A 27,124-nucleotide genomic window follows, 5' to 3' on the forward strand; every position below is an offset into this window, starting at 1 on the left:
TTAAACACAAAAAAACTTTAACCTATTGGATTAAACAAGTGTATATGTAATTAAATACATTTATAGGATTACTAATTACCTATATGATATAATTACTTATTAATTAGGACTATTAATGTACTTGTAGGTACTACATGTAGCACGCTGGTCGTCAGGAGGATACCTATTTTTTTCTTTTTTTTAATTAAAAATACATAAACATACAAACAACAAATACATAAACATTACGAGTGGAAAAAGAGGTGGGAGGCCTTTGCCCAGCAGTGGGACACAGTGGGCTCTGATTGATAAATAATAATAATAATAATAAAAATGAACATTATAGATTACATTATTTACATAATAATATACCTAATTATTTACATAATAATATACCTAAGAGAAAGTGCCTGAGGCTTACCCCAATGCCATGTTCTATAATTTTCTTTCCATCCTATAATTGCAGTAAAAATTACACTTTTACGAGTATTAGACAATAAGAAAATTCACTAAACATTACTATTGACACAAATTATATGTAGATATTTTACCATAACTATCCCCAAAACATTAGCTATGATCTGAAATGATAAAATTAATCATAAGTTACCCTTCCGAGTCAATTATAAAGTACATACTGTGAATATTACAAACTATACAGTATTTTTCAAGTAGCATGGGTACGGTGACATATGTCATCTAAGTACTATTTTGCAAAATTTTACGTTTTAAGGTTATAAAATTATATGGAGATAACATCTGTCGCCGTACCCACGCAGTTTGAAATACACACATTCACGTCACCTTAACGTTTAAACTTGGGGATACGATGACGTCGATGACACAGCCATAAGTAAACTTCACTGATTTATAATTGTTTAAAAGTGTTGCTTAAGAGTCCCTGGCAAGCTCGGTTCTCCATACAAACGTAGTTCCGCTCTCATTTTAAAAAGACTAGCTAGATTGCTCTGAAACTTTATACTAACAATAGGATAAGGTATATCTAGGCCTGTAATTAGTTTATGTAACTTCAGATACCATAGTAAAAAAATACAGCGAATTTAAGTTATTCATACAAAACTTGTTTTTGCTCTATTTCGTTTGTTTTATATACTAGAGCTATATAAACTAATTCCTCCTTTCTTTAGATATCATGCCAGAAACGTCCATAACCAATGCAGGACTTCATTGTACCCAAGTAAATTATAGTGCGGCATTAAATAGTAGAAATTAAATTAAATGTAACAAAAAAAAATCTATACTAAATTGTTGCCATGTTTAAACATTTTACGTCAAAAATGTGAAAGTTACGTGTATTTTTTTTTTTTTTTCATTTATTTTCCTCGATTTCTTGTCGGACTATAGTAAGGAATACTTTTAAGAAATAAGTTACCTCAGCCAGAGTAGCAATAGAATTGAAAAATGATAGTTTCCGTAAAGCTGTGGGATTTGGCGACCTAACGCTCGTCTGAAACAATAAATGGAATCACAAGTTATATTTTCCCATTTGTAAGTAAAGGAGCGATGCTTTTTACTTTCAGCAGTCAAGAGCTGGTGGTACGGCTGTCGCCAACGGTTGAAAAAAATGATACAACTATACCGTAGTAGGTTATACTATAGGTATAGTGATTGTCACACGCCCGAAAGCATCAAACTAACGAGTTTAATTCCGGATTTAGTTGTTTAAATAAAAAAAACAAAAAAAGAGTTATCTGAGCAACTTTTACTATGGGACCAAAACCGAAATCGCGAAAAAAAATTTGGCTGTTTCATACATTTTGGCTGGTCCATTTTCTATGGGTGCGCGAATTCGTGGTTGGTCCCATAGTAAAAGTTGCTCAGTATAATCCCAAAACCTTTCTGGCAACGGGAATGCATTTATTTTTTAGCCAGTCGTGGTCACGGAAGACTTGACGTCCCAGCATTGCTTTGCATAGCATTGGGCCAGCAAAATGTCAATTGAGATTTTGCACAGCTAGTGCAACCTAGCTGAAACGTCGGAAAAAGGTTAAATAATGAAATTTAATCGCGTTAGACCTAATGACATTAATTATGTGTACAAAACGCGAGAGTCAGTGTTATATTTTTTGCATACTTAATGGTTTGTTGACAATACCTAATACAGTGACATGATGTTAGAATTATAGGTGCTTTGGTATTACTGTAGGCTTATATTTGTAATTAAATAAATAAATATAAATAAATGACATCTGATCGTGAGTAGTTATGAGAACTATTGTAGGTACGTGTACTATGTTTAGTTAAATGCAAATATATAAAATCTAAATATAGATATGTTTATTAACTTACGTTGGTATCTCCAACAAAAGCGATTTATTACTTTTATAGGTTCTAAAAATCTTTTTTAATTAAAATCACTGTTTAAAGTAAATTAAGACTCACCACGGTACCCGCTCTGTCATCATACGCCTGCGCTATTATCACAAACAGACAGAGCAAGAATAGTACACGCATCACGTCTGCGCTTGCGCATGTCCTACAACCGTGAAGATGCTGATCATTTACGTCTAACAATCAATTTTCCAATAGGTTTAGCTACGGTAAAACCGATGTAGTATGCTTGATGGTGACAGATTTCTTTTAATTTCACCATGGTAACTAGCCTACAGTTTCTATCCAAGAGTGCCTATTGTTAAGAGTGCCTGGCAAGCTCGTTTCTCCATACAAATGTAGTTCCGCTCTCATTTTAAAACGACTAGCTAGATTGCTCTGAAACTTTGTAGTAACAATAGGATAAGGTATATCTATGTCTGTAATTATTTTATGTAGCTTCAGATACCATAGTTAAAATAATTTTTAAGAAAAAAAAACCGACTTCAATAGGGGATGCCGCTGAAAGCATTCTTAGATTCCAGACAATGAAATGAAAAAGACAGCATCTTTTGCCTAATTATGTAGAAAAGGAGGTAAACCGACCCACTTTTCTAGTAGCATTTCGTTTTTGTAAGGGTCGCAGTTCTAACCTAACCTAACCTACTTTTCTGATAGCAGTTCTGTTCTGTGAGAATCGCAGTTCAAAACACACCCACCCACCAAACCCACTCTTCTAGTAGCATTTCCGGGTCCGGGTCTGGGTCCGGATCCGAGTCCGGGTCCGTGTCCGGCTGTCCGGGTCCAGGTTTGGGTCAGAGTTCGGTCCGGGTCCGGGTCCGAGTTGGGGTCCATGTTCAGACCCGGGTCCGGGTCCGAGTCCGGGTCCAAGTTTGGGTTTGCGTCCATAAGGAAGAGCACAAATCGCCAAACGTGAACTATGTGTCACTGAATAGTTCCATTCTGATCATCATCAACAGTTCCACTTCATCAAATGTCACTTTTTTAAATGTAAATGCTGGATTTGTTGATGAAAATACAAAAATCACTATATGTATGCCTTTCACATTTGAGGAGTTCCCTCGGTTCCTCGTGGGTCTCATCATCAGAACTCGAGCTTGACAAAAATATGTCTTAAAAACTTAAGTTGCTTAACAAACATAAAGAAGTGGACAAATCGCCAAACGTAAACTATGCGTCATTAAAGAGTTCCATTCTGATCATCATCAGCAGTTCCACTTCATCAAATGTCACTTTTTAAAATGGAAATGCTGGATTTGTTGATAAAAATACAAAAATCGCTATATGTATGCCTTTCACATTTGAGGAGTTCCCTCGATTCCTCATGGATCCCATCATCAGAACTCGAGCTTGACAAAAATGTTTCTTGAAAACCTAACTTGCTTAACAAACATAACGAAGAGGACAAATCGCCAAACGTGAACTATGCGTCATTGAAGAGTTCTGTTCTGATCATCATCAGCAGTTCCACTTCATCAAATGTCACTTTTTAAAATGGAAGTGCTGGATTTGTTTATAAAAATACAAAAATCACTATATGTATGCCTTTCATATTTGAGGAGTTCCCTCGATTCCTCATGGATCCCATCATCAGAACTCGAGCTTGACAAAAATGTTTCTTGAAAACCTAACTTGCTTAACAAACATAACGAAGAGGACAAATCGCCAAACGTGAACTATGCGTCATTGAAGAGTTCCGTTCTGATCATCATCAGCAGTTCCACTTCATCAAATGTCACTTTTTTAAATGTAAGTGCTTGATTTGTTGATAAAAATACTAAAATCACTATATGTATGCCTTTAACATTTGAGGAGTTCCCTCGATTCCTCATGGATCCCATCATCAGAACTGCTTTTTGACAAAAACGGGACCAATCTGTATGTATAAACTTATTATCAAAAAAAGAATTTTCAAAATCGGTCCAGAAATGACGAGTTATGGAGTAACAAACATAAAAAAAAAAAAAAAAAAAAAAACAACCGAATTGAGAACCTCCTCCTTTGAAATCTTGAAGTCGGTTAAAAATAAAGCGAATTCAACTTTTTCATACAAAACTTGTTTTTGCTCTATATCGTTTGTTTTATAAACTGGAGCTATACAAACTAATTACAGACCTAGATATACCTCATGTCATTGTATGTGCAAAGTTTCATTACAATCCAACACGTAGTTTTAAAATGAGAACAAAACTCCGTTTGTATGGGAAGGCTCATGCCGAGCGGGTGTCAAAGCAACCATGTCGTTAAAAAGCAACTATCGTGATAGTATTAAGGTTCAAAATGTAACAGCTCATTCTGAGATAACGAGTATGGGTAATGAGTATGGGTAATGAAGGACAATCGGTTGCCTGTATGTGGTCTCCGGATACAAAGCTGCTACATAAATTTGAACCATGTAAATAGGACGGTAAAATTTATTTTTAAACGAGTTTGTTCCCGTTCAGTCAGTAGCGGTAGCATTGGTAACCGCTGAACAAAAGAAACAAAGGCTTATAAAGGGAGATTAGGGTGTGAGGCGTAAAAATCATTTGAGAAAATTTATACTTTAATAGTAGTATCAGCACGTCAGTAGGTCGAGAGGGTTGGAGATGTAACCTTTTAGCCTTTTTTCACTCTAGCCTTGAATAGACGTAGATCATACTTTTGCTTACTTTTAATGAAACGATGTTTTAATTTGCATATTTTATTTTTATCATATATTTTATTCATAGTAGAAGAACCGAGGGATTATTCAGTACCTGTTGAAAAAAATTACTATTATTTACTAATAATACGTAGGTAACATATATAACAAAAACTACTTAAAATTTAATTGAGTAGGTAAGTTAGCTTCTGCAGGTTCAAGAAGAGTGACACGGTTTATTTTTAGGTAAAGTACATAAGTACCCTTATCATGAGTCACTGACAGTGTCAACACTGACATATACGCTAACGTCTACGTAATTTACTTTCTATATACATCTCGCTCACACTAATATGCGACTACAACTACTACAAGCGAGATGCATAGAAAGTAAGATACGTTCTCGATAGCGTTTATGTCAGTGCCAAACTGGTGGTAGCCACAAAGGTTCGCTAAATAGGTAGATATCATTGAAAATTAATCAACCTCACCTCACCTACCTACATAGAATAGTTATTTGTTATACAAGGGTGCAAAGTTGTATTTTACCCGCGAGTGTGGAATTGAAATACGAGCAAGCGAAGGGATTCTATAGTTGAACCACGAGCGAAGCGAGTGGTTCTAAAATAGAATCCTGAGCGTAGCGAGTGTTTTAACACACGAGAAGTAAAATACATTTGCACCCGTGTGTAACACAAAACTTTTCCCCTCACTATAGCGAGGAAAGTGCAACATCCACAGGCGTTAGATCATCTTCATCAACTGCAATCACTCATTTTTGTACGATATTATAACAAGAAACTCTGGAAATTCTGTACTTTTACGTGAGAGGTTTTTAAGTAAAATTTCTGTTAACAATGTTGACATTTCTGACGTATGAAATGTCAATGATGCGTTTTGAAATTGCATCGACTTAACTTGTGCGTTCAGAGTTATATTTAACATAATTATTAAAAAACAAACGTTTATTATGGAATTTTAAGGTTTATGACTTTAAAACATTAAATAAAGCTAAATCTGGTATTTTTTATTAGATTCTCAAACCATTTATTTAATGATAATTAATATCGAACGAACCATTATTATGAGCGTTTTACGTTTTGTTCTCTGTCGAGCTACTTAAACACGCCCCATCCAAGGTCAATTTACTTTCCCCACTAGTGGATAAAATGCGTTTTTCCCCGCTTGTTTTAAAGGATAAAAGACGGCTTTCCGAGCTAGTGAAGGGAAAAGATATGATCAACATACATCATAAGACATAAATATGATACATAGATACACGTATACATATAGGTACAGTCGCCATCAGATATATCGGAGCGGCCGAGGTGCTCACAAATATCTGAACACGCATCTATTCTCAAGGCGCTAGGTGCGTGTTCAGATATTTTTGAGCACCTCGGCCGCTCCGATATATCTGATGGCGACTGTACTTATTTGTCAGATAACAACGTAAACGACCAAATAAATAAAATGACTAGTTTTGCTTTTTGGAAATTGGTCAAAATTATAACTAATTCACATAATAAAAATTCGGGAAAATCTTACCCGAAAGCTGTCCGTTTATTACTGTAACAATTATTATTATTTTAGGTACATTTAATTGCGTATAAATGCAAGTTTTCTTAACACAAAATACTGTTGTCATAAAAAATTCTTATTATACGTACGTATAAGTAATTTGTCAAAGGACTGTCTCATTTCAAACATAAACACTCATGCTATCTTTGTCTGACTAGCACCCAAAAGAAAAGCATGAACACAGTTTTTAGTGTTCCGTGCAAAACTTTGTTTTGACAAACGGAACACTTATGGGATCACTTCGGTCTTGCAAATCAGTTAAATGCGTTTTTTTTGTTCCTATTTACTGACAATTTGGTTTGACCAATTATAGCTGCACTCAGCTATGTAGTCAGCATCAATAGCAGCGGATGAAACAACGCGTCAGAAGTATCTGCCTATCTGCCACCCTGGAATACTTTTCTTTTCTCTCTTTCTTTTTTTTATATCTATAGGTAGAGTCAGCGTTCAAAAATCTCTACCAGTTTAAATTATTTTTTTACAATCAGAAGTCTACGAGCAATGCTATGCTTAGAATAAATTTAAAAGTGGAAAAATTACTGCCTTGGGTGAGACTTGAACTCACGGCCTGTGGAGTATCGATCCGGGGCCATGAGTTCAAGTCTTAACCAAGGCAGTAATATTTCCACTTTTAAATCTCTTCTTATTAAGTTATTGGAGAGTGGTAGATACTTTTGACGCGTAGTCTGATCCGCCACTTTTGATGCTGACCGAACAGTCACCATATCTGAGCACGCACATTATCCTCTTTACAATAAAGGCTTTGTTCAGATGTTTCTAAGCACCTTGGCCGCTTCGATATATACATAGGTTGTAGGATGCTTACCCCCATTCCTTCTTCATGTATTTTCTTTCCGCTCTAGAATCACAAGATGGAAAAATTCAATACAACTTTAATTGCAATAAATTTTTTAACAAGCAGAAGCGTCTGCGACTGGGTAGCACATCGTAACTTGTGAATTTCCAATGTGACTTGGAACTCCGGTGGCCGTTTAAGAAGTGTAACGCTCTTATGGTAGATGTCGCTATGGTTCCTAGACCCATATAGTGGGAAGATTTGCTGACTATGGATGAGGTCTTGGTGGCTCAGTTGGGAGAGCTCTGGAGTATCTATCCAGAGGCCGTGAGTTCAAGTCTCACCCAAGGCAGTTTCCACTTTTAAATTTAACTTTAATTGCAGTCATCCTCGGTGTTACTGTTAACTGATAATTCTTAAAGCTTATTGCATAGCCCCTAATGATATTATAGTAGTAGTAGTAGTAAATCACTTTATTGTACAAAACAAAAATTGATAACATGAAATTCATATAAATTTAGGTACAAAGGCGAGCTTATCCCTATAAGGGATTTCTTCCAGCTAACCTTAGAGTAAATGAGTGGAAAATTCGAATTAGATAGATAGACAAACTTACAGAACGTACAATAATATTTAAGAAGGAAAACTACAATATTAACGTCTACGAATAACTAAAATACATCAATTGCATTATGCAATAAAATAAATATGTACTAGCATACATAAATATATAGTACTAAATAAATATTAAATAAATATATATATATATATAATATATAAATAATATATATAATATATTATTTAGGCGAGTACGAGCGAGATGCATAGAAAGTAAGCACACGCTACCGATGTCAGTGTCAGTGATAGCAGTACAGTTTCTTCTATAGAAAGCGTCACGTGATCACCGTTCACTCGTCATAAAGATGAAGTGTTGGATGCCACGGCCCGGACCCGAATCGTTCTACCGTGAGTAATTATACCTTAAACGTGTATTGGGATTTGTTAATGCGGTATAATTTCGGAATTTGAAAAATTACACTATGATATAAAGTACGCTGCAGAGTTAAGTGACCCCCTGCATAGACATTTGTTTTCAGAGGGGGGTCAGTTACATCTGCAGCGTACTGTACATTGCAATTACCATAATGATGAGTAGAACATTTTTTATGATCTGAAAAGATAAAAATGTTTTAACTTATTTCTAAAACCCTATCGATTTCAGCATCAACTGTGACGTTACGTCACAGTTGACACAAATATTATGATGAAGTTTCTAGGCTACATACAAACTTTGTCATAATATTCGTCTGTCGTCGCAGCATACAGGGCGTATGTCAGGCCCTGTATGCTGCAGGTCGTGACATGCTGCAGGGCGTGACATGCTGCAGGGCGTGACATGCTGCAGGGCGTGACATACAAATATCCAAACATTGCAAAACGTTATTCTCCTTCCATTACCAGTCGGTCACGCTGGATTAGGAAAATTCAGAAGGATGGGTTGTCAGAGAGGCAGGAGAGAATGCTCTTGGTGGTCTTGGTGGTTAGTCATTTTCTATACCTACAAATAGAGTCCGGAACAGGAATTCCCGGTTCTAGATGGTTATTTTGTATGGACAAACTCAGTACCTGAAGTAGCCCGCAGATATGAGTTTGGCAAATTTATCTGGCAGACAAGCCGGACAATGTATAGCGGAAACTAGACACAGATGTGTCTGTCTATATAATGTACACAGATTTTCGATAGTCAAATCATTGACGATTCCCGCCATATATAGGTACAATACAAAATACTCTTTTTTGTACTATCTCAATAAAAGAAAAAACCGGCCAAGTGCGAGTCGGACTCCGCACAAAGGGTTCCGTACCATTACGCAAAAAACGGCAAAAAAATCACGTTTGTTGTATGGGAGCCCCCTTAAGTAAATGTTTATTTTATTGTTTTTAGTATTTGTTGTTATAGCGGCAACAGAAATACATCATCTGTGAAAATTTCAACTTTCTAGCTATCACGGTTCATGAGATACAGCCTGGTGACAGACGGACAGACAGACAGCGGAGTCTTAGTAATAGGGTCCCGTTTTTATCCTTTGGGTACGGAACCCTAAAATACAGCAAGAAAATAGCAACACAAGTATAGGTAAACAACATATATTGACCGACTGGTACGCCAAACACCTGCCAGATAAATCTGAAAGATGAATTTGTACACGTCGTTGGCTAATATTAGATGATACATACCGAGGCTAAACTAAAAAAAGAGCCGGCCATGGATAACTTTTTTACGCCGTGGTTTGTTGGTGGGTTTACGTCATCCTGAAATTAAATGTAAGTATTATTATTTTAATAGCTACATTGGAATGAGTTAAATATGATCAAAGAGGGATATAATAAGATAGAGCGGTACTGTCATAGTAAATTTTGTAACCACAAAAAATTCACTGCCATCTATCGATACACTTTAAAACTAAAAATGAAGATTTATAAAAATACGATAATATGTATTTAAATATGGATAAATGTTTTTTTCTATTTGTATTAATTATTTTTATGATTTTGACCCATGTTCTTTCACTGATATGCGTTAAAATTGTTATATAACAAACAAAACCGTCAACGCCCTCTATACGAGAGTAGGCCAAAGGTAGTGGCGCCATCTGATCGAGAATCAAATTTTCGTGATTTTCGAGGCACGTTTTTTCCTTAGACTGTATCCATCTATTACGGAGTTATATCTATCTTTGATATGATGTAAATGATGTAATTCAAGCAAACATCAATTGTATTACAAAGAAAATAGAGCATGAAAACTTCCTTCCATTTTCTTCGTAAAACAAAATTTTTGTAACAAAAACTAATCAAAGTTTCATATCATGTAACTTGGATTGTATGCTTTTGGCTGCTGGTTCCTGAGATTTAACTCACCAAAGAGCTAGAAGAACCAATGTGATACGCCTGAATGCCAATGGCGAGAAGGCAGAGAAGCAGCCATACTCGCATGGTGACCACAGACTGCCTACGCCATAAATGAAGATGATAATCGATTTGTACAGGTGGAAAAACCTTCGAATCGATTAATTTTCCATTACGTTTCAATTTCAATTCATTTTTGGAGTTTTCACAGTCGCTTGCAGATATATTGGAGCGGCCGAGATGCTCAAAAATATCTGATCACGCACTCTAATAATGTACCTAGCTATTGTTATCAGTGAAGGGGGAACGAAAAATCAGCGCTGCACGGTCAGTATTATAATGAAATGGCTGACGCAGCTTATGCTGAACCCATGCTGTATGGCAATAAACAATCCATATCCATATCCATCCAATCCATAAAGTTTAGTATCCATGCAAGTTAATTAGCAGCTGGGGACTTATACATAGATTCCCCAAATCATTGAAGCCTTTCTTGGCTATTCTTGGCAGTGTATCTTTAAAATTCTGATTCTGTTCTGGTTTAATGCGTTGAACAGGAGCCGCAGAAAGCAAACCGGGACTGGAACCTCAGGTGGCAGGAGCTTCCTCTGGCAAAAATGTGGGAGGTCGTGCCGCTCACGCATCGGCCTCCACAGTCACCAAAGCCGTTGTCTAAACAGCAATGCATAAATCGTCTGCAATAGACGCAAAGGCCTGTGATGATCTTTAAAGATACTTAATTTTACACCCTCTTTTTGTATTCTTTTTTTAAGACCATTTTTTTTGCTCTATCAGGCGCAAGGGCAGCTTGAACTCACGATTTCTTTCCAAGAAAAGGGTTAACCCAACCGGGCAGAAATAATACAAGACTAAATTATTATATTGCTATATTTTTACATCTTAAATTTTTCTACGCGTCTTCATCCGTGTTTTCATCGACTAATTCCTCGTCTTCTTCCGTCTCTGCGTCCACTAACTCCCCTTCTTCTTCTTTTACTTCGCTTTCTTCATGTTTTTTGGGCTTAGCAGAATACCGATCCAATAACGTGGTTGTGACCTGAAAATTACAAGAAAAAGTAACCCTAACAGCATTTATACGTCATTATGACGTTAGCGACGTATACTCCATATAAAAGTGAAATGTCATAGGGGACCATCATCATTCCACCCCTCATAATCATAATTCTACGCGTGAGGTAAAAATAATAGGATGTATCATATCTTTGGTAGGTAAATATAAACGTACATCAATAACTGATAGAATAGTAGCAACATGCTGAAACACAAACAAAAAAGGAATAGGTAAAGACGACTAGTACCTTACGCCGTCTGTGCATAATTCATGACAATAGTTATTTGTGCAACAAGAGAGGAAAGTTGGTTTTTCTTGCGAGTGTTGATTTTGAGTTCCGAGTAAGCGAAAGATTCTATAATTGAATCACGAGCGAAGCGAGTGATTCTAAGTTAGAATCTTGAGCGTAGCGAGGGACTCAAAAACACGAGATAAAAAAATACTTTGCTCTCGTGTGACACATGTAATTTTTTACCTCAGTAGTGAGAACATACATGTATTAATAGGTTAAAATGTATTTCGAATTTGTAATAGACCCCGGCAGTGACGAAAGTAGGCTTGTTCGAGCTGCTGAGGTGAAAAAAATATATACATGGGCGACAATTATTACAAGTACCTCCATCTAAAGGTGCCATTTAGATTTTGACTTCACCGGCATTACTGCAGCAGTATTGCAGCACGACATTACTGCTGACTGCAATGATGCTGCAAATATCAAAAATCCGGGCAGCAACATCAGTATTTTTTTATTATTATAAACTGATCGGCGATTGGCCCTAGTCACACCTGATGAAAAGTGAAGACAGGGCCTGAGATGGAGCTCACCGGTTCAGTAACAGCCTATTCACTCCTGCTTTAAAGATACCGAGGTCGTTATTGCGACAGTACCACAACTCCTCTGGTGTTGCAGGAGTCCCTGTCCATGGGCGGCGGTGATCGCTTACAATCAGGCGACTTATCTGCTCGTTTGCCACCAATATCATTTAAAAAATGCAGTCGGTAAAGCAGAGGTTGCGATCGGAATGAAAACTTGAGAGACAGATTGTACCAACATTTTTGAAGTCTGTCCTTACGGCTCCCAACAGTTTGTCACTGACATATTCGCTAACGTCGTCGTAATTAGGGTTCCGTACCCAAAGGGTAAAAACGGGACCCTATTACTAAGACTCCGCTGTTCGTCTGTCCGTCCGTCTGTACGTCTGTCCATCTGTCCGTCTGTCCGTCCGTCTGTCTGTCTGTCACCAGGCTGTATCTCATGAACCGTGATAGCTAGACAGTTGAAATTTTCACAGATGATGTATTTCTGTTGCCGCTATAACAACAAATACTAAAAACAGAATAATATAAATATTTAAATGGGGCTCCGATACAACAAACGTGATTTTTATGCTGTTTTTTTCCGTAATGGTACAGAACCCTTCGAACCGACTCGCACTTGACCGGTTTTTTTACTTTATACCTCTGAGTTATACCTATACTTCTCGCTCGCACTAATATGCGAGTACGAGCGAGATGCACAGTATTCCAGTTTGACTCGTTGAGTGGACGACATTTGGAATATTGCGGGTCACTTCTGGATGAAATTGGCTCAGGACCGCGGGATGTGGCGTACTCGGAAGAGAGGCCTATGCTCAGCAAGGCGGTAAAAGGCTGATATGATGACGATGATAAGTCTGATGATGAAGAGTCTTGGTAAGGCTACTTACCGAAACTATTTTCATAGCACCTACAAGTGCAGGGCCGAGAAACAATTTCTTCTTTTGTTGCGTCTTCATGGTGTGCTAAAAATACAACACTAATACAACACTTACAGCAATGACCTTTTATTAATAATAGACGCATTACGTTCATAGTTGACAAACCAAAATGCAGGCAATATTTAGTAGATGATTGTGACAATCACATTTTAAATTTTGTCTCTATTCACCCCAGCCATCCGTATTCACCCTGGTTGACGGTACTTGTTCAGGTACCTGTGTCTATGTCTTTGAGATAGGTATTTCTATCATACCCTGTTATGGAAATGAGTGAAAACTGAAAATAAATATCAAAGCATAAAGCGTGAGAAGTAAAACGTTTTATTTCATACCTGGGCACTGGCCTAAAATAATTGGGTAAAAAATGACTGTATTTAGTTATTTACGATACAAGCGCGGATAAGAGGAAATTCGAAACGAGTGGCGATAAATTAAAACACGACCGCAGGGAGTGTTTTAAATCGACACGAGTTGCGAATTACCTATTCGCACGTGTATCGTACAACGTTTTACAGTACATATGGCCCTTTAAACTTTCGACATATGCACGAAAAGTGCTATTTGACGCACTAGTGCGAGAAAGTAGCACCATATGTACTGTAAAAACTATATTATAATTAATCGGTAAATAATTGTGTAAGTGACGCACAATAAAGTGTACTTACATTTTTTAATAGTCTCTGCAAAGTTAAACCTGCTTTTATTACTTACCTATACTTAGGATACGAGCAAAAGTGTTTTAAGCATTTCGTTATTTTCGTGAAAGTTCATCCGTAGTGTATCTTCGGGTTTGGCCCTACCGTTGGGATATCAGCAGTATGAAGCAAGTGCCTAACCTCTACGCGCCAATTCCACCATCCCACTAACCCGGTGTTAACCGGTTAAACCATTAACCCAGTGTCAAGTTGTACTGGTAACCATAGTAACTCCAGGTTTAACCGGTTAACCCCGGGTTAGTGAATGGTGCAAAGTGGCCTAAGTAAGTTACTCCTTACCATCCTATGACCAGTTCTTTGTGCTACATAATGCGCGTAAATACCTAAAGACAAACAAATTAGGAGCAAAACGCGCATGACCGCCGCATAAAACGAACTATAACTACTAAATTTATTTTCTGCTTCGCAAAATTGTCAGCTGACGTAATTTTTTTTCCTGTTATTTAAAACTAGCTTTTGCCCGCGACTTCGTCTGCGTCTGCGTGGACTCAGTAACCCCAGATAGAGTAAGAATAGCGCCTGGAGAAAGTCTTATAGCAATCATTCAATCCATACTAATCCATACTAATATTATAAATGCGAAAGTCTGTCTGTCTGTCTGTCTGTCTGTGTGTTGCCTCTTCACGCTTAAACCGCTGAATCGATTTAGATGAAATTTGGCATAGAGATAGGTTGAGTCCCTGAGAAGGACATAGGATAGTTTTTATCCCGAAAATCATCCTTTAAGAAAGTAAAAAGCGGGGTGGAATTGAGATAATTAATGAAGTGTCTGCTAATTTGTGTGCATAATATGCTCAAATTGAACAATTGCTATAAGATTTTCTCCAGGCGCTATTCTTACTCTAGCTGGGGTTACTAAGTCCACGCAGACGAAGTCGCGGGCAAAAGCTAGTATTATAAATGCGAAAGTCTGTCTGTCTTTCTGTCTATGTGTTCCCTCTTCACGCTTAAACCGCTGAACCGATTTAGATGAAATTTGGCATAGAGATATGCTGAGTCCCTTAGAAGGACATAGGATAGTTTTTATCCCGAAAATCATCCCTTAAGAAAGTAAAAAGCGGGGTGGAATTGAGATAATTAACGAAGTGCCTGCTAATTTGTGTGCATAATATGCTCAAATTTAGATTGCTATGAATTTTTTTCCAGGCGCTATTCTTACTCTAGCTGCGGTTACTAAGTCCACGCAGACGAAGTCGCGGGCAAAGAATACCTACCAGACATAATTCATACTTCCATACTAATATTATAAATGCGAAAGTCTGTCTGTCTGTCTGTCTTTCTGTCTGTGTGTTTGTCAAATTAGATTTCATAATCTAATTTGTCTTTTGCTTCAATTGTAGCAATAATTATTGTTCACTGTGTCGTGACCAATGATACAATCAGAGTTTAATTATAAAGTTCATTAAAGATAATTTCGATTGTCTCAGCATTTAACTCATAATAACAAATAGGTACCTAATAATTTCGACAAATATCGACGTTATTATTTATAGGTAATTATTATAATACGTACAACTGTCTCATACAGGATATCGACTTAGAGATTCTGATAGATTTTTATTCACCTTAAAGAGGTTTCGGGTTACAGAGGTAAAACGAATATAGTTATTTGTGCAACAAGAGAGGAAAGTTGGTTTTTCTTGCGAGTATTTATTTTGAGTCCCGAGAAAGCGAATAATTCTAAGTTAGAATCTTGAGCGTAGCGAGGGACTCAAAAACACATGATGTAAAATAACTTTGCTCTCGTGTTGCACATATAATTTTTCACCTCAGTAGTGAGAACATATTAAAGGTTAAAATGTATTTCGAATTACACAGAATAATACAGAGGAAAAAAAAGTTCAACGCCTTCACTAAATTAAAAAGCTACATTGTTTCACTCCCTGGAGTGAGGAAAGTCGCACTTTCGTCACTCCCTGGAGTGAAGAAAATAGGCTTGTTCGAGCTGCTGAGGTGAAAAAGAAATTGCATTACAGAGCATTTAGAGAGGTAATAACGCAAACGCGGATTCATTGTTTTCTTCGAGTTATAGTTTTTAAGATATATATATAGAGGAGACAAAACAATAAGTCTCCTTTTTAGAGTCAAATTTCAATTTTCATGTAATTGCACAGCATAACCGCTAAGCCTGCGTGCAATTTACTGAGCGAGTGTGATGAAAATAAAATAAGTTGCTGTTTTATAAATTTTGGATTTTTATTTAAATTAGTACAAATTACATGAAGAAAAGTCACAAGAAATAAAACTATGTAAATGGATATATCGCGTATATTGAATTTATAAGACATCCCAAATTACACCATACAGAATTTATAATCTCCTACAATTTAGGAGGGAATTAAATCTTCTCGGGTCAGAGGTGTAGGGTTGGAGCCGGCGTAGCTTTATCGCGTATATATATATATATATATTTACTTAAAAATTGTTGTATATGTAATAAAACTATGAAAACGGATTATATCGCGTATATTGAATTTATAATACATCCCGACGTTTCGAACTCTTTACAGCGTTCGTGGTCAACGGGTGACTGAGGAAAAATTACAAAATGCAAAAATACCCACATACTAAAATAATGAACAATCATAGACTACAAACTTTAAGGCTGGTTGTACATGCAAAATCGGTTCATAAGGCTAGTTATTATGAAGCTAAAGCTAATAATACTGTTGATCAGGCTGTAAGTATTGCCAAAAGATTATTATTATTATTATTTAGCTTTATCCCACATTAGTGGTCCCCAAGGGTATAAGCCTCCTCCATCTGTCTCCACCTCTCTTTGTCGGTGGCAACATCCATCCATTTTTTTCCCGCAGCCTGTACAATGTCATCTGCCCATCTTTTTCTTTGCCTTCCCGCTCTTCTCTTTCCAGCTGGGCCTGGCCATTTTGTTACAAGATTTGTCCACCTTTGATCCTGATATCTTGCTACATGACCTGCCCACCTCCACTTTTGTTTCAGACTAAACTGCAGGGCATCTGTTATCTTTGTTCTCTTGCGGATGTCTATATTTCTTGTTTTTTGTATTCTTCTTAAATTTAAAATACTTCTTTCCATTGCATGCTGGCAAGATAGAATTTTGTTCTTCGCTCTTTCCGTGTAAACCCATGTTTGGCATGCATATGTCAAGCTAGGAAGAATGCAGGAGTCCATTATGATCTTTTTCATGTTAAGATTGTAATTGCCTTTGAGAATTTCTTTTTGTGCCCAGTATTTCTTCCAGGTTGTGTTTATTCTTCTATCAATTTCATTTTCATTACTGGTTGTTGCGAAAGATTAGCTAGTTATACACTATAATTATTTTTCAAGTAAAGATATATATATATACGCGATAAAAAAAAAAAAAAACTATACTGTTGTATATATCTTTACTTGAAAAATATTTGTATTGTATAACGAGCCTTATGAACCGATTTTGCATGTACAACCAGCCTTAAAATATAGTCTATGATGGTTCATTATGTTTAGTATGTTGGTATTTTTGCACTTTGTAGTTTTTCCTCAGTCACCCGTTGACCATGAACGCTGTAAAGGTTTCGAAATGTAGGGATGAATATACGTGATATAATCCGTTTACATAGTTTTATTTCATGAGTAACCATCCCGGTAACCGAGGACAATATTATAAAAAGCCACAATTTATACACTGGATGTTGACTGGACAGTATTGGAATCCAATGGTATCCGAACTGGGGTCAATTGTTCTGTCGGTAGGTGCGTTACAACACAGTCCGTGCAGTAATCTGTGCCGGCATTGTCAGTCCACCGTGCACCCAGGAAACCTTTAGCGTGGCATCCAACACACATAGTATTCTTCTGGTACACAGGTGCAGTTAAATCAAGTGCCCTCTGTTGTTTGGCCGCCCGTAACAACTCCACTATGAGTTTGTTGCCGACTTTCGTCTCAGTGGCTGTGGCTGTAGTTGCTGTGTATGGAGTCTCAGCAACATCATGTATGTCTTCCATTTTCACTGGAACATGCAGCTGAGGGAAGAAATTTGATTTCTTGTAAAATATTGACTTACATTTATCCCGCCCCACACCTTTGGGTATCCGTCCCGGTATGGGCAAGCCGGCTTTGGCTAATTTTGCAAAATACTTTTGCACTCTACTCATTACTTGGATAGGAGTACGAGTTCTAAGTGCTTTGGCTATCTTTTTGTACCGCCTTGCTTCTATTGGTTCTTCAGGATAAATTTCTAAAAGTTCTTCCAATCTTTTTTGCTCCTCGCAGGACCAAAGCTGATTGAATGTCTCCGGCTTGCTGTCAGTGTATTTCCGCCCACGCACTTTCAATCCAGCTTCTGGAATATCTGGTTTTATGTTGCTATTAAATTCATCAATATCATGAGCACTGTCTACTCCATATTGATCCCAGTCTATTGTAGGTATCTCTCTGATGTGATGCCGAGGCGGAAACTGAATTGTGCCAGCCTGTAGCTTTTGAACAAACTCTAATGGTTCCTGAAGCGCCTTGTTTCTTGCTTCTGTTAACTCCTCTATGTCTTTTAAAGCGGCAACTCTATGGGACTCGAGCTCAACAATATATTTCAACAAATCATTGTAGTCCTTATTTCCACGCAGCGCGACGTGGTCCGTTTCAAATGCAAATTCACCATTCGACTCCGGGTTTTCGATACCGTCCATAGCTCTGGAAATAAACAAAAGCAATTGTTTTAGACGCTGCTAGAACATGAACACGAAATCCATTATATCGTTGCCAAGTAGTCCAAAATGTTCGTGTTAAAATAAAAAAGAAACTAAAGTGTTAAACATAGAAAGTGCAAACCTTAGTTCAGTTCAGAAGCAGCTCCCTCAAAGTTGACCAGCGGGTGAGAATGAGAAGAGACTGGCACGTTGATAGGGATTTTTCTAGTTTTGTACGTTGTTTTAATAGACCTCTATATTATTAATATTATTTTAATGTCAGCTTTTGTTCCTTTTTTTACACAGGCGCTATTATTATTTTTGTTAAGTTTTTTTTTTTATCCTATCTGGCTTTTACTTTACTCCCCGCAATTTTGCACGGGTGAATTTGCCAATTTTGTTAAGTTCCATATCATATCACACTTGACACATTATGACACTATGTGTCAGTGTCACTATCAGCTGTCAAAATTCTCAAAAAAAAATCCTAACATGTAACACTAGACTTCCGGTTCGAGCGCCATCTTGATAGTTAGCATCGTGATTAATTACTTTGTTTTTTGCTTATTAATATTGTTTAAAGTGTAATATCGATAGCTTATTATACAGTAAACTAATGTGGTAGTGTGCAGTGAATGGAGAATTAATTTTGAAGCGCGTTTAACCACCATCTTGGAGTCAACGGCCGGTAGTCCACGTGCTTCTTGTAAAGACTAGCTATCGATTTACAAGAGCTAACAAATCACCGTACACTGTCTTGTACAACCGTACAATTTTTGTCGTTTGTAAACCTCTCAATACCTTGATACTGGCGAAATAGTCCCACTGGGCTGAAGCCATAATTTTAAAAGAAGAAGATGTAACACTACTTTCGTCTTTTACAAAGTCGTGCAAGATAGAATGCGAGATTTTTTTACAATATTACTGCCGAAACAATTATTTAATTTTGTAGCCATTTTGCAAGTTAGTAGAGTGTATATAAGTGGGAAAATAGCAGAGGAAAATCGATAAGTAACAGATAGTTTCTGAACGTAACCTCATTTTAAGAAAAACGTCATCTACCAACTTATAAAACTCTTATAAAACCTGTTGGCTAAGCAGTAGTGTTGTTCAAACAGATTAATAGATGGCGCTATAATAAAAATAATACGAATAATTTCTTGTAATCATCCAAACAAAGTATATATAATAAGAATTACATTATATTTGACGTTTCTTGCAGTAATGCAGTCGGCAGGATCACTGACGCAGTATTGCAGAGTGATATTACTGCCGACTGCACACAATCATAAATTAAAACGTTATATCCGCCATAAGCACACGTTTGTTACCACTCTTCTCATACAACACAATCTCCACATCAGTGTAAAAACCGACTTTAAGTATCTCCGTAACTTGCAACGTGCGGAGAAGACCGCCCGCCGCCATGACAGCATTGACATCGTATTTCCAGAAATAATGTCCGTTCCAGCCCCCATCGTAGTTCAAAGCGACGTCACCGTGTAATGAAGCTTCGTATACGACTTCTATCTCCATTGTGCCTTGGGATGCTGTCATGATAGCTTCGACTGTGTCGCCAGGCTCAACTGGGATTGTGACACCCGAACTCGCCGCGACAGTTACTGTGTTAGAGGTGCCGCCGCTCTTGCCCCATTGGTGGTCGTACGATAGTGTAGTTTTTCCACCGATCTGAAAAATAGCAAAATTTAGATAGCTAAATCACACTGTTTCACAGCGGTCATGATACCAAAAAGGTAATTATACGTAGTGGACGAGTAACAAAAACTCATCAAAACGAGAGAAGAGGGGTCACTGTCCATTTCTCATAGTAATTTCTAAATAACAAATAGTTTTGACGTTTTATAAAAGGTAATTTTATTTCGAGTTATAAACATGTACCTAATGTACGTGTGGGTATGTTAGTGCACTCGCTGCGACTGAGGGATTTATTGATAAGAACTCCCTCCCAATGACAGTTACCTATTACCTACTCGTGTTAAAATAATGCACGGCAGTGAAATCATCACATTTTCACAAATATTTGATTGTTATGCTTATGAATTATAATGGTTTTGCGAAGTATAGTCTAACAAAGCAATTTGTCAGTAGAAAAAGGCGCAAAATTCAACTTTCCTATGAGAGAACCACATTTTGTAGGGCCTACATTTATCAATTATGCTGCAAATCGTTAATATTTGGTACACTAGAAGCACTTTATACTGTTGCAACAGTAAGCAAGCCTTGATAAGCATTGCAGTGGCGTGAGTGTTGCCAAAGTACGAAGTCCTTCTAGTTTCGTCGATACTAGCGCTTTTCAAAATTACCCCGTTGTCGAATTTATCCCACTGCACCTTCAAGTATTCAAGTATTTTATTGCACTCATGTTGTTATACAGATCATAATGTTTACAATAGGAGCTTCAAACATTAACCCTGTAAGGGCATCGCAACAATTCTTATTTGCTAAACTTAAAAATTAAAACTAAAGCTAAATTTTTAAGTTTAGCAAATAAGAATTGTTGCGATGCCCTTACAGGGTTCATGTTTGAAGCTCCTTACCTTACTAACAAAATGCAGTGGCGTAGCTAGGCGTGGGCGAAGTGGGCCGTCGCCCACGGCCTCACGCCCAGGGGGGCCTCGCGCGAGGCCCCTTCGGGCACAGTGAAAGAAAAGGGCCTCGCAGATGCGATTTCGCCCACGGCTAGATTAGTTCACGCTACGCCACTGACAAAATGGTTTATTTAATTGGAGACTTTACACATACAGACCTTGCCAATAGGAATGACGAATTCCGCCGAGATTTCCTGACCGACATGGATGGTGTGCTGAAGATTCCAGCTGTTACTAATAGTATTGGAAACTGATTGGCTCAACTCGGCTTTGTACTGGGCAGTTTTGGTGGCGTTGTTCGTGAAGCGCCGGGTCGCTATGATCGCTGGTTCGCTATGGATACCTGGAAAAAAACGTTGACGAATAAACTTGAGCACACGATACAATGTAGAAAAAAAACCGGCCAAGTGCGAATTAGTTGGAGAGACAGCATAACAGACATAAATGACAGACTGAGAGGACACTCTCTGAAACTGACACGGACGCAGAGTAATAGCAACCCCAGACGACACTTCCTATCTAACCGCGTAGTGAAAGTGTGGAACAGTTTGCCCAAGTCAGTGATCAGTGCACCCTAGATAAACTCTTTTAAAAACAAACTCGATGAACACTTTCGAAGACTACAAAACACAAATGGACATTGATGTGCACGTATCAGCTTTAAGCTGCCTGTGCATTCACACATAATAAATAATAAATAACGAATGAGGAGGTGCTAAGAAGAGTGAGTGTAAGAAGAGCTATTCTGAACACTATTGCAAATAGACGCGGGAAAATGATTGGACACTTAATACGACACGACTACTTCTTTAAAAATATCCTGGAGGGGCGGATAGGAAGGAAGCGGGGTAGAGGAAAACCCAGACGCAGCTTTTTAGATCAAGTGAAAGAAAAAGTAGGGGTCGTGTCGTATCAAAAACTCAGAGCTGGCGCAGGATAAGGAAAGCTGGAAGATACTCCACCGACAAGACAATAACTCTTAAGTTAATGATGATGATGATGATGCGAATCGGATTCGCGCACGAAGTACGCAAAAAACGGCAAAAAAAATCACGTTTGTTGTATTTAAATATTTATTTTATTGTTTTTAGTATTTCGTCGGGTGAAAAGCAAAGGTCACTAAGTACCACCACAATCTGATAGCCATAGTGAACAGTATTATTATCCAAATAAGGTTGATTTTTGTTTAATAATTTTTCAGAATTAGTGAGTTTTGCTTATTACCCGACGATTTGTTGTTATAGCGGCAACAGAAATACATCATCTGTGAATATTTCAACTGTCTAGCTATCACGGTTCATGAGATACAGCCTGGTGACAGACAGACGGACAGAGGAGTCTTAGTAATAGGGTCCCGTTTTTACCCTTTGGGTACGGAACCCTAAAAACACTGTGTAGGTACATCATGGCGCTTTAAATGCAGGGCTTGATTCTACTCGCTACACTGAGTTAGTTTTATTGTGAAACCAACCCTAAAATCTCTAAAAAATTGGCTTTTTATACATTGGCTGATCAGATATATGTTTTCTGTGGAAAAGCCAAATATTTTTTCGCGATTTCGGGGTTGGTCCCATAATAAAAGTAGCTCGATTTAGCGAGTAGAATCGAGCCCTGCATTTAAATCCCATAGCGGGAGACATATTGTATGACGGACACTCACATTCACCGCACGATTCTGATAATTTTGAATCAAAGGTAAAGATATTAATTAAAGATTACTTTTTTTTTTTTTCATTTATTACGAGCATTGGCAACTTGGCCATCAGCTCAAACATAAAACACAAAAGTAATTATACAGCTTATAAATTAAAGATTACTCTTTAGCACCTATTAGGTAGGTAGGCCTATTAGGTTTGTTTACATCTAGGTATATTTTTATCATTCTCACTCATTGAAATGAATGATTCATTTCTTTTAACAATTATGTCCAGTATAATCTGAGCTCCGGTTATACGAACCGACTGGTCAAGTTATACTAGTTTTTTCCAAACTACCCACGGCTTTGTGAGGTCATTCTGCGGGATAGGATTAGTGTTTTCGTTAGGTGCAGCACCGACTCGTTAGCTCAGTAGGTTAGAGCGCCGATATACAGTTTACGTAACCATCGGAGGGCGGAGGTTCAAATCCTTCACGAGTCAGATTTTTTGTTCTTTTTACTGACTTCAAACTTCCAATAAGTTTTTTGTTGTTGTTTATTACAACAGAACTCAAGTCAATTCTGAACTGATTTGTTTTTTTATTATTGAAAGTACGTTTTGTATACTTACAGATTGGTACTATTTTAGTCAAAATCTAGATCTGATGATGGGATCCATTAGGAATCGAGGGAACTCCTCAAATCTTATTAGACATGCATATTATAGTTATTTTTGTATTCTCATCAACAAATAAAGCATTTTACATGCAGAAAAGTGACATTTAATGAGGGGGAACTCCTGATGAAGATCAGAACGGAACAAATTTGTCCGCGTTAAAGTCGTTAAAAACGTTCAACCAAAACTTAGAGCTTTATAACATTTGCATTTAATATGTTACAACTTGGGCCCGTTTATCAAAAGCTTGTAGCTTGTAATACAAGTGGAAGTCCCCTTCTAACAAAAGCTGTCAAAACGGGACTTCCACTTGTATTACAAGGTACAAGCTTTTGATAAACGGGCCCAAGGTGTCTTTAATAATTAGACTGCGCGTTGTCTGTTAGTACCTTTTAAGTAACGGATTCTATTAGTTTTAAGGGCCCTCCACACTCATGCACGAATCGCGGCGCGAAGCCGATTAGCGAACTAGGCTCCACACTCCTGTTCGCGGCTTCGCGCCGTGATTCGCGCATGAGTGTGGAGGGACCTATAGGGCTCATTTTGAAGGTGCGTAACTCGCATACGAGGTTCATAATATTGCGGTTTTTGATCAGTCGGGTGAATTGGATGTAACCTCAATAGTCCGCAATGTAAGTAAAATCGTATAGGGGTTCGCGCGCCGTCTAAATGGGCCTTTTATTTCGCGATGTATTGGTATATGTACGCTGTAATGCCGTGTAACAATACTTGTGTTATAGTTATTTGTGCAACAAGAGAGGAAAGTTGGTTTTTCTTGCGAGTGTTTATTTTGAGTCCCGAGAAAGCGAAACATTCTATAATTGAATCAAGAGCGAAGCGAGTGATTCTAAGTTAGAATATGAGCGTAGCGAGGGACTCAAAAACACGAGATGTAAAATAACTTTGCTTTCGTTTTGCACTCATAATTTTTCACCTCAGTAGTGAGAACATATTAAAGGTTAATGTATTTCGAATAACACAAAATAATACAGAGGAAAAAAAGTATGAAGTGGCAGTTCATGGCCTTCACTAAATTAAAAAGCTACTTTGTTTCACTCCCTGGAGTAAGGAAAGTCGCACTCTCGTCACTCCCTGGAGTGAGGAAAGTCGCACTTTTCTCACTCCAGGGAGTGACGAAAGTAGGCTTGTTCGAGCTGCTGAGGTGAAATAGTTATTTATGCAACAAGAGAGGAAAGTTGGTTTTTCTTGCGAGTGTTAATTTTGAGTCTCGAGAAAGCGAAAGATTATATAATTGAATCACGAGCGAAGCGAGTGATTCTAAGTTAGAATCTTGAGCGTAGCGAGGGACTCAAAAACACGAGATGTAAAATAACTTTGCTCTCGTGTTGCACACATAATTTTTCACCTTAGTAGTGAGAACATATTAAATGTTAACATTTATTTCGAATTACACAGAATAATACAGAAAAAAAAAGTATGAAGTGGCAGTTCATGGCCTTCACTAAAAAGCTACTTTGTTTCACTCCCTGGAGTGAGGAAAGTCGCACTTTCCTCACTCCAGGGAGTGACGAAAGAAGGCTTGTTCGAGCTGCTGAGGTGAAAAATAAATATTAATAGAGATGACACATACCAAGGATAGACGCTTTCACAGGCTTGAGCTTCCTGTGGACCTGCGTCCAGCCATAAGTCTGGTAAAGGTCGCCCCATGGTGTCGGGGAGTGCAGGTAGGCGTCCGTAGGCCATGGCCCGTAATACCTGTAAATATGTGCCATTTTCTATGAAAACGCCTTGACAATAGAGGCGTGTTCAGATATTTGTGAGCGCCTTGGCCGCTCCGATATATCTGATGGCGACTGTACAGTATCACTACTACTACTAAGTAAACCCTCAAACCCTCGGATTCCTCTCGACAGCTAAACACTACGTAGGTACCTAAAATAGTCATGGAAGACAAAATCTTCCTATGTTCATCTAACACGTCGTTATTCTACCCCAGTCCCCAACACTCAACAAACTCTTAGATCTTCTTGACAGAAAGGTACGGAATGTTAGGAATGTTGGGCGTCATGACAGAGTGGTGTCAACCCCCCCCGCCCCCCCCCCCCCCCCCCCACTTCCTCGACCATGCACGACATTGGCGCGCGGACAGTACCTTCAACGCCGTCCACGCGGCGTAGGAAGCCATTCAAATCATGTTTTCTTACCTAGAGCAAGCGTTTTTAAGCGGCGAGTCAGTCAGCCTGAACTCCCTAGTCTCATCATCATCTATGACGCGGTCATCTTCACCCAGCAAGATGACGTTGACGTCACTCTCCCGAGTTGCTACGTCGACGTTGATGGAGAGACGCGCGTGCACCAATGCGGGTAGGAGGAGTAGTAGGAACCGCATGGCTGGAATCTATTGTTAGTTAATAGGGGATATTACGCAAAATTGGGCCCTAACTGTCAAGGAGAGGAAAGCTCTCCAAGTCTGCCAAAATAGTATGGAAAGAAGCATGTTGAATATAAAACTTAGAGATAGAATAAAACTGGAGGACATTAGAAAGAGAACAAAAATAAACGTAAACCACACTATGAAAAAACTAAAATGGAAGTGGACCGGCCACATGCTCCGAGACAAAAGAGAAAAATGGTCAAAAGACATCACAACATGGTACCCAAGAGACGGAAAAAGGGATGATGGAAGACAAAAAATGACATGGGAAGACGAGTTCAGGCAGGTGGCTGGAGCTTTCTGGAGAAGACAGGCTCTGGACAGAGACTCGTGGAGGAATATGGGAGAGGCCTATGCCAAGGGCAACCAGACAAGACGTCTGCGGAGAAAGGCTAGCAGTAAGCAGTAAGTAAGCAGTAAGCAGTAAGTATTACGCAAAATTGCGTAGGGGGCGCCACTATTAGCGCATACTGAACAGTTGAGGTAAAAAAAGATACGTATTTATAGACGTCTCTCATTTCATTTTTTTTAATGATAGATTTAGATTTATTTATTTCATAATATTAAATTACAATATAAATTATTTTTACACTAATCTATACGAATTTATATTATGATCGTCATGTGGAAAATAACAATTGATTATAATTATACAAAACGTCAAGCAATACACAATTTAAATACCATTAAATAAGAAATCGATTAATTAATTAATTATTTTTTAACGTCAAATAAAGTAGAATAAGATATAGGAGGCAAACCAGCAGACGACTCGCCTCAGTGGCGTAACTATAGGGGGAGAGGGGGGGCAGAGGGGGCAAGTGCCCCGGGCGCCATCCATGGGGGGGCGCCAAAATGGGCAAAAGGCAGCAGCAGAGAAACTTTTGTCAGTCGTCAGGGGGCACAAATTTAGTGACTGCCCCGGGCGCCATATCCTCTAGCTACACCCCTGACTCGCCTGATGGTAATTTACACTTTTAGATGAAAAAACCACGTACCTGCCAGCGGACTGCTTCCGTGTGATGATTTCGGCTTATTCTCCATGTATATACCAGTAACAACAACCTCATTAGGCAAAACATACTACTTCTTAACCTTTTCGACGCCGAGTCAAACATAAAAGCTGTCACTTGGACGCCACGTCGCCGAAATGTCAAAACTGAAATTGAACTTTATGCACATGCACATAGGTCTATGTTGCTCTGTGGTCTTTGACCGATTAATCCGTCTTTGGCGTTGGACCTGCGGTGCCGATATATCCGTCATTACTCATTAGTGTCCAAAAGGTTAAACAATCATTAAAATTTAAAATATAATATCATTTGATCAATAATCGTTTCTTAATGGACCGTGGTTGGGATAGTAACGGCTATTA

General features: G+C 38.1%; 2 protein-coding genes and 2 long non-coding RNA genes across 4 annotated transcripts in view; all 4 read right to left on the reverse strand.

Annotated features, from left to right (window-relative positions):
• The window catches only part of LOC134751787 (spherulin-2A-like), a 500,532-nt gene extending 474,825 nt beyond the window's left edge, over window positions 1-25,707 (reverse strand). Inside the window, exons 1-4 of the mRNA XM_063687277.1 lie at window positions 25,520-25,707; window positions 24,946-25,070; window positions 21,201-21,385; window positions 19,711-20,122 (exon numbers count right to left, since the gene is read on the reverse strand). Coding sequence (XP_063543347.1) covers window positions 19,727-20,122; window positions 21,201-21,385; window positions 24,946-25,070; window positions 25,520-25,704 — 891 coding nt within the window. The 5' untranslated portion in view covers window positions 25,705-25,707 and the 3' untranslated portion in view covers window positions 19,711-19,726. The remainder of the gene's footprint in view (window positions 1-19,710; window positions 20,123-21,200; window positions 21,386-24,945; window positions 25,071-25,519) is intronic.
• LOC134751825 (uncharacterized) lies at window positions 516-2,458 on the reverse strand. The gene is made up of 3 exons (XR_010128710.1): window positions 2,383-2,458; window positions 1,373-1,447; window positions 516-560 (listed from the first exon to the last, which is right to left on the reverse strand). It is a non-coding gene; the product is annotated as an uncharacterized LOC134751825 (long non-coding RNA).
• On the reverse strand, window positions 7,362-10,339 carry LOC134751763 (uncharacterized). Its single transcript, XR_010128689.1, has 4 exons — window positions 10,254-10,339; window positions 9,570-9,644; window positions 8,473-8,502; window positions 7,362-7,394 (listed from the first exon to the last, which is right to left on the reverse strand). It is a non-coding gene; the product is annotated as an uncharacterized LOC134751763 (long non-coding RNA).
• On the reverse strand, window positions 17,136-18,836 carry LOC134751786 (ZZ-type zinc finger-containing protein 3-like). The gene is made up of 2 exons (XM_063687276.1): window positions 18,576-18,836; window positions 17,136-18,437 (listed from the first exon to the last, which is right to left on the reverse strand). The coding sequence occupies exon 2, from the start codon at window positions 18,431-18,433 to the stop codon at window positions 17,426-17,428; it is 1,008 nt and encodes a 335-aa protein (XP_063543346.1). The 5' UTR covers window positions 18,434-18,437; window positions 18,576-18,836; the 3' UTR covers window positions 17,136-17,425.
• Window positions 25,708-27,124: the final 1,417 nt, after the last annotated feature.

The sequence above is a fragment of the Cydia strobilella genome, chromosome 23, assembly GCF_947568885.1.
Source record: "Cydia strobilella chromosome 23, ilCydStro3.1, whole genome shotgun sequence".
NCBI lineage: Eukaryota > Metazoa > Arthropoda > Insecta > Lepidoptera > Tortricidae > Cydia > Cydia strobilella.

What these genes read in the sequence shown, in the direction of transcription:
- LOC134751786 (XM_063687276.1), bottom strand. Translation starts at nt 18,433, where the DNA reads ATGGACGGTATCGAAAACCCGGAGTCGAATGGTGAATTTGCATTTGAA.